Source organism: Boleophthalmus pectinirostris, unplaced genomic scaffold (assembly GCF_026225935.1).
Source record: "Boleophthalmus pectinirostris isolate CB_2022bp ecotype Guang Dong unplaced genomic scaffold, ASM2622593v1 HiC_scaffold_10, whole genome shotgun sequence".
NCBI classification, from domain to species: Eukaryota; Metazoa; Chordata; class Actinopteri; order Gobiiformes; family Gobiidae; genus Boleophthalmus; species Boleophthalmus pectinirostris.
In genome coordinates, this window is record NW_026570971.1 from 35863356 (window position 1) to 35870826 (window position 7471).

Below are 7471 nucleotides of genomic sequence, written 5' to 3' on the forward strand. Positions count from 1 at the left end.
GGAACAGAGGCTCCTGGAGCTCCCTCCAGTGGGTGGAAGCCTGAACATATTGTATGCAGCTTTGCCGGTGAGGAGGGTGGTGTGTGTGCGGGGGAGGAGGGTGGTGTGTGTGCGGGCGAGGAGGGTGGTGTGTGTGTGCGGGGGGAGGGGGTGGTGTGTGTGTGCCGGCGAGGAGGGTGGTGTATGTGCGGGGGAGGAGGGTGGTGTGTGTGCGGGCGAGGAGGGTGGTGTGTGTGTGCGGGGAGGAGGGTGGTGTGTGTGCGGGGAAGGAGGGTGGTGTGTGTGCCGGCGAGGAGGTGGTGTATGTGCGGGGGAGGAGGGTGGTGTGTGTGCGGGGGAGGAGGGTGGTGTATGTGCGGGGGGAGGAGGGTGGTGTGTGTGCGGGGGAGGAGGGTGGTGTGTGTGCGGGGGAGGAGGGTGGTGTGTGTGCGGGGGAGGAGGGTGGTGTGTGTGCGGGGAGAGGAGGGTGGTGTGTGTGCGGGGGAGGAGGGTGTGTGTGTGCGGGGAGGAGGGTGGTGTGTGTGCGGGGGAGGAGGGTGGTGTGTGTGCGGGCGAGGAGGGTGGTGTATATGTCTTGCAGCAGTGGTGTAGTGGGATTTTTTTAAGCAGATGTACATGATTTGTAACGTCATTATTCGAGAGAGAAAACCCTGAGTCCATGAAGCAGAGAGTCTGCAAAGTGTGATTGGGCGATGGCTGCGCTGGGCCCCGTGAGGCGCACAGATCTGCACTGGTCCTTTCACCTGCGGTCACTCAACGCTCTACACGGGCGCAACTCCGGGCCCATCCTGACACTCTGTCCTGTTTCAGTCCTGTTTCAGTCCTGGTTCAGTCCTGTTTCAGTCCTGGTTCAGTCCTGGTTCAGTCCTGGTTCAGTCCTGGTTCAGTCCTGGTTCAGTCCTGGTCCCTCATGTCTCAGGTCTCTATAGGACAGTCCTGCAGATTTCATGAGTCTATGCAGGTTGTTTTCATCATTGCCAGTTGCTCCTGTTTGATATTTAAGTTGCAGCTATTTTATATTTGTTATTTTTTTATATCTGACGTCGGGAGAAGTGGGTGGACGGCGTGCCCCCGTGTACCACACCCACTCCAGCCCTGTTCTGCAGGGAGGGGAGAGCTGCACCACTGATCTTCCTGGCTGTGTTCACTCTGTGCTGCAGGGCTTTCCTGCTGACTCACAAAACACCGCATTGACCTTTTAACCTTTAGTTCAGCAGAAATTCACAATTCCAGGGCTGTAATGAGCCGAATAATTCTAGTGAAGGTGTGTGGAGTTTATACAGTACACAGAAGAGCTCTTCCTGTATCACCACATGACATCACAAGGTGGAACAGAGTGTTTTCTGTTTCAGAGAAGAGTTCAGCCTAAATGTGAAGGTTTGTGTGTTAAACATGTGAATGAAACAAAACACATCAACAAAATCCAAAATATACTGTTCCAACTTTCATTTATTGAACGATAAATCCATGTGGAGCCTAATTATCATGACAACCCAACACAGCAAAAACTGGAGGGTTAAAATTTTAGGGTAAAATATTTCAGAGTTTTTGACACCAAAAGTGTTATTTTAATTAATTGAAAGTAGGGCCGGGCACGTTAACGCGTTAACTTTGCGTTAACTAATTAAGTCATTAACGCCGACAATTATTTTAACGCCGTTAAAGCAGTTTTTATTATTTATCTATTTATTTTATTGTAAACGTCTGTTTCTCACTGGCTTTTATTTTGAAAAAGTCCACCACGAGCGTTTCTTTAAGTTTGACGTCTTTTCTTGACACTTTTTTCACTTTTTTTCTGACCACGTGAGATGCAACGTGCCCGACCCTCCGCGAGCCGCGGGCCCGGCCGCGGGCTCCGGCTCCGGCCGCGGGCTCGTGGGCACCGGCTCTGAGCTGAGCTTATTTCTTTAGTTCAGTGTTGGAGTCACTGATTTACCCAGATACCACTGGAAGAAAAAATGTGATTGGTCCATTTCCATTCCATTATATTAACCCTTTGTTTCCTAAGAAATATCAGAAATATCATTATTACTAGTGTAGTGTTCATTACTCACAGCATAAAAAATATTCAATAAATATTAGTAGTACAAACATCCATTCAGTATTTTTTCTTGAGCCTTCCCTGAACACCTTGAAGGATCTGAGGATTCCCCTGTGAACAACCCCTGCACAACAAATGTTTGGCTCTTTCATTTACATTTCCAATAAAAGAGCGCTATACTCTACTTTTTAATTCATTAATTGGTTTTGCCTATAACATACGATTAATCATGATTAATCGTGATTAATCGCTCGAACTCATGCGATTAATCGCGATAAAAATGTTTTTATTTTTGCCCAGCCCTAACTGAAAGTTAAATGGGGGTTCGAGTTGGGGTTATTTGCCAGAGCTGATGTGGTTGAGGTTAATTAAAATTCCTCTAGTGTTAATTGAACTTCTCTTAGTGTTAATTTGGCTCCTCCCATTCACCACTTCAAACTCTTGTGAGAGTAGACCAGTTTGAAACAGTTTTGTACATAATTTCATTTTAAATTAACTGAAATAAAGAGTAAAATTCAAACACCTCTGTGTGTTGTTTTGCTAAATCAGGATAACTCTACAAAGTGTTATCTGTTTACTCTCAAAACATGAATATAACTCTTGATTTCGGGGTTAAACGTTAACTTTGGTCCAATGTTAGAGCAGAGTCTAGAACAGATTGGACTCATATAAACTCTGGAAAATGTTAAAATTGATTCTGTGAGAATCGATTTTCACACTCCACTTTTTGCTGTGTGTAGTATTACACTATACATACTCAACTATACTACAGTACTACTACTACTACTACTACTATACAATACTAATTATACTATATACGCTTCGCAGAAACCGTCTGACCTCACAGTGTTAGAATTCGTTCACTCGACAGTGCAGCTACTTTTTATCATTTAACCAGTTGCTGTTATTTGGTCATGATGTGTGTAATGCTCTACTAACAGGGTTAACTGGTATATTAAGCTTTTCCCAAATCCTGTAGGAAGAAGGATAATAATGTCTTAACCCTTGATAAAATTCACCAAACATTCTTTTTATTCCTGCTTTAAATCCTCGATCTCAGGAATTGTTGCCAACACAGAATATATGTCTCTTCTCTGATTGGCTGGTGCCGAACTCGCACTTTTTTGTGAATGCTCTGGTGTATTTTGACTCCTGATCTAGTCAGTGGAGAGAAATGAAATTGAGTGAAGGCACCAGCCTGGTTAATGTTTTAATGGGATTTTGAACCATTGTAGATACCTTACAACATGTGCATAGATTTTTAGTTTACATATTTTTAGTGCTTATATATTATTTGAAGTTAAAGCTGCATTGTGTAACTTTTCTGCTGGAGGCTCTGTCAAAAGCTTTTCTCCATGGAGATGTTATTGCTTTGTCTGGAATGTTTCACAGTATGACATTAAACCTTTCTATCTTCATGGAGACCAAACTAGACCAAGTTACAGGTCAGGTCTGTGGAGAGGTGATCCAGCTCACAGTCACAATGTCTGTTTTTCGAGGTATTTCTGAGCTTTAAAACCACCTGTAATTGAATAAATGTAAAGTCGAGCTGTTTAATGTCACACTGTGGAACATTCCAGACAGGGCAATAACATCTGTATCCATAGAAACAAGGTGATGACTTATGCCCAGGAAATAAAATTATGGCCTTACCTTCACCTAAATTACAAAGCCACAAAAGACTAGGCGATGTTTCTTAGTAAAAACTTAAATATAATAAAAATGATATTAATTATGATTTAGTTAAAGGTGCATTTTGGAACTTTTCTGGTGGAGGATCCTGGAGAATTAAGTTAAAACACAAAAGGAATTTTGACTGTGTTTATTTGCATTTTCATGTCACAACTGCAAAATAACACCAGGTAATCAAAGTGACCAAACGTTGTAGAGCACCAGTGTAATGAAGGAGGACGAGTCAGTGCAGATTTAGACAAGATAAAAAAACAAACATATTAAACACGGCAGAAGGGAAGGTCTAAAGTCTCACCCAGACATTATAATCATGTACTCATTTACTAAGACAATAAGTAACACACAGAAAGTCCAAAAGCAAATGAGGAACACGCTGAAGTACAAGTGTGTATCAAAGATGTCAGTACGAAACAGAAGCAAAGAAGAGTGGCAGTTCTCCAAAAATACTAAACCAGGTCTAAACCAGGTCTAAACCAGGTCTAAACCAAGTCTAAACCAGGTCTAAACCAGAAATTAAACAAGGAATAAACCAGGATTTAAAACAGGACTAAAACCAGGTCTAAACCAGGTCTAAACCAGAAATTAAACGAGGAATAAACCAGGATTTAAAACAGGACTAAAACCAGGTCTAAACCAGGTCTAAAACCAGGACAAAAAACAGGTCTAAACCAGGTCTAAAACAGGACAAAACCAAGACTTAAACCACATCTAAACCAGGTCTAAACCAAGTCTAAACCAGGTCTAAACCAGGATTTAAACCAGGTCTAAACCAGGACTAAATCAGGTCTAAACCAGGACTAAAACCAGGACTTGATGAGATCTAAACCATGACTTAGTCTAGACTAAACTGGGTCTAAACCAGGACTAACTTAGTATAACGTAAGAACTCAGGAGCATAAAGATCTAGTCTCACGCAGCACCTGGACCCCAGTTTGAGACACAGTGAACTAAATATTTACTTTTGAATAAGTAAAGATTCCTGTTTTTCATTTTTCTAGATGATTTTTAGTTTGATGTTTTGGTCATGTCTAAGTTTTGGGAAGTGTACAGACAGAAGACAAAAGCCCATCACAGTTTTAGAGTCAAATAGCAGCCAGTGCATCAAACATTTGGAATATAAGAGAAAAAGAAAAGGCAATTTGGTTCAAGCAACGTAAAATTTTACCAGAAATATTGCAATATTAGTAATACCAGTTGCCATGCACAAAAACAAGAGTTCACATTTTAGGGAAAGCTATTATCAAACTGTAAACATGGGAAGAATACAATATTATAGCAGTAGTGTCAGGACAACAAATTAAAGGAATACTGCGTAACTTTCTGGGAGAGAAGAGAGACCTGCTTGTTCTTCAGAAATACTCAGGTCAAGTCTGTGGAACGGCGAGCCCACTCACAGTAAGAATGTGTGTTTTTAATGTATTTTCCTACAATAAAAACACTTGAAATTCAATAAACGCTTCATTAAAAGGCTTAGTGCTAATGCTATACTGCGGAACATTCCAGGCAAAGTGGTGACATTTCTATATGAAAACAGCAGACTCTCTCCACCAGCAGAAAAGTTACACAGTGTACCTTTAAAGCAACAATAAATAAACACATGGAAATAATCACTTGCATTCTGATATATTTGATACTGATACGTTGCTACGGTAACGGGTGGAGTAAAAATACAGTTGAGTAGATGAGTTGTTCAAAAGGCCTCGAAAATAATCAGTGCAAAGTCATATGTTACAGTGAGGTCAATAAAATAGTACAAAAAAAAAAATCAGGGCTCAAGCTACAGACGCTAAAAACTGTTACAAAAACTAGACGGAGGTGGGCAGGTGAAAGACAAAATATTGCAGAATAGAAATTCAAATAACAACTTAAAAATAACACAAGAATGATACAAAAACTGTACGTAATCACTTAAAGCGGACGTGCTACGCAAAATCAACTATTAAGAGTTGATTTGTGCCAGGACTTAGAGTGGGACTTGGACGGACTTAAACCATAAATAAATCTAGGAATAAAACAGGTCTAAACCAGGACTTAAACCAGTAATAAAACCAGGATTTGTGCATGTTTGAGTCATCTTTAGTCACTTATTTTCATCATTGCTCTGATCTACCCCATTTTCAGCTTCCCGGTACACGCCCACTGTGACGTACACGCCCACTGTGACGTACACGCCCACTGTGACGTACACGCCCACTGTGACGTACACGCCCACTGTGACGTACACGCCCACTGTGACGTACACGCCCACTGTGACGTACACGCCCACTGTGATATCCACACTTCATTCTCCAGTTTGATGTTCTTCATGGGTGATATTCATAGGACTGGGCAGCGTCGTGTCGTTGTTTTTGTCCAAATATAAAAAAGACCCCACTCTGTTCTAGTGTGATGTGCAGCTCCTTAGAAGGGGTCCACAGCTTGGTTTAGTCCTGGTTTAGTCCTGGTTTAGTCCTGGTTTAGACCTGGTTTAGTCCTGGTTTAGACCTGGTTTAGACCTGGTTTAGTGTCATGATGTTTATGGTGACATCAGCTCCGTTGGACACCACAGTTTTGTAACGCGTGAGTCAGTGCACTAGTTTCTTTTATTAACTCTTTATAGCTCAATATTGTGATTTAAAATGTGAGATCTGAACAGTTATAAGCCATTATTACTGTTTAATAACAAAAAGAAATGATAAAGTAGTGTGCAAATTCCAATAAATAAAACTAAGTAAGAAACAATAAATACTAAAATACAAATAAACAAACAGATCCTACACTACCCACCTCTGATACTACTGAACAGTCTGTGTACACAGTAGTGTTGAAGACCAGGCTTTTATTTTGAAGGGCCAACCACACAAATGATCCCACCTTTATACTGATGAAATGTTGTCTGTTGTTTGGAGGGTTGTTGGATAGATTCCTCCCCAGTGCAAGGCTGATGTTGTGTCATTGGGCAAAACACCACACACAGATATTAAAGTCAATGACAGTGACGTTCCTGTCAGTTTGCCCCAGGGCAGCTGAGGTGACATTATCCGTTTGTCACCACTGAGAATGTGATCATTTAAAGTGCACTGATTAAAGGGCCGATGACAAGTTGGATTACAACACAGTAAACATCATATTCAAGTTTTTGCTAAAACTAAAAAAATCCCCAGTTTATTAATTGATAGAATGATCTTGATTTTGTTATAAATACTTTCTGTAATTTTCAATAGATTGTTTTTGATTGGTATGGAACTATAATTTATAATAACCCATCACCAACCACCACGTTAAGTAGAAATGAAAGAGTCAAACCTGTCATATGCCCGTTAATACACACACCATGGTAATAAAGTGATAAAAATGTGGAGAGTTTGGTCTGGTACTTGGTCTTGAACACTACAAGAAGTTCACTACATAATCCAGTCACCGAAAGCTAAACTTGGTTCCTCCTACTTCACTTCTACCTTCTTTAAATGCAGTGTGGGACAGTCCTATAGAAACATTGTGCAGTGTCTGAAATCAAAACACCTTTCCAATGGAACGACCTCCAAAAATAATAAAAAAAAAAACTACAACTTCTTCTTCTCCTGTTTCACCATTGTGCAGTTACCAAATCCCACTGGAGCGCCCCCCTGGAGGAGCCAGGATCCGGGCAGAAGATCTTTTGGGAACGTGGTCGTCAATCTGGGCTCCTATGGAAAATAAAAAGTCATATAAAGTCACCATAAAGTCACAAACTGCAAAAACTCAAAGAAATAAAGACAC

At 41.1% G+C, this 7471-nt stretch overlaps 1 protein-coding gene across 1 annotated transcript in view; it reads right to left on the reverse strand.

Annotated features, from left to right (window-relative positions):
* Positions 1-6256: 6256 nt before the first annotated feature.
* Positions 6257-7471, reverse strand: part of dpysl5a (dihydropyrimidinase like 5a) — a 30371-nt gene continuing 29156 nt past the window's right edge. The window contains exon 13 of the mRNA XM_020920533.2: positions 6257-7398. Coding sequence (XP_020776192.1) covers positions 7313-7398 — 86 coding nt within the window. The 3' untranslated portion in view covers positions 6257-7312. The remainder of the gene's footprint in view (positions 7399-7471) is intronic.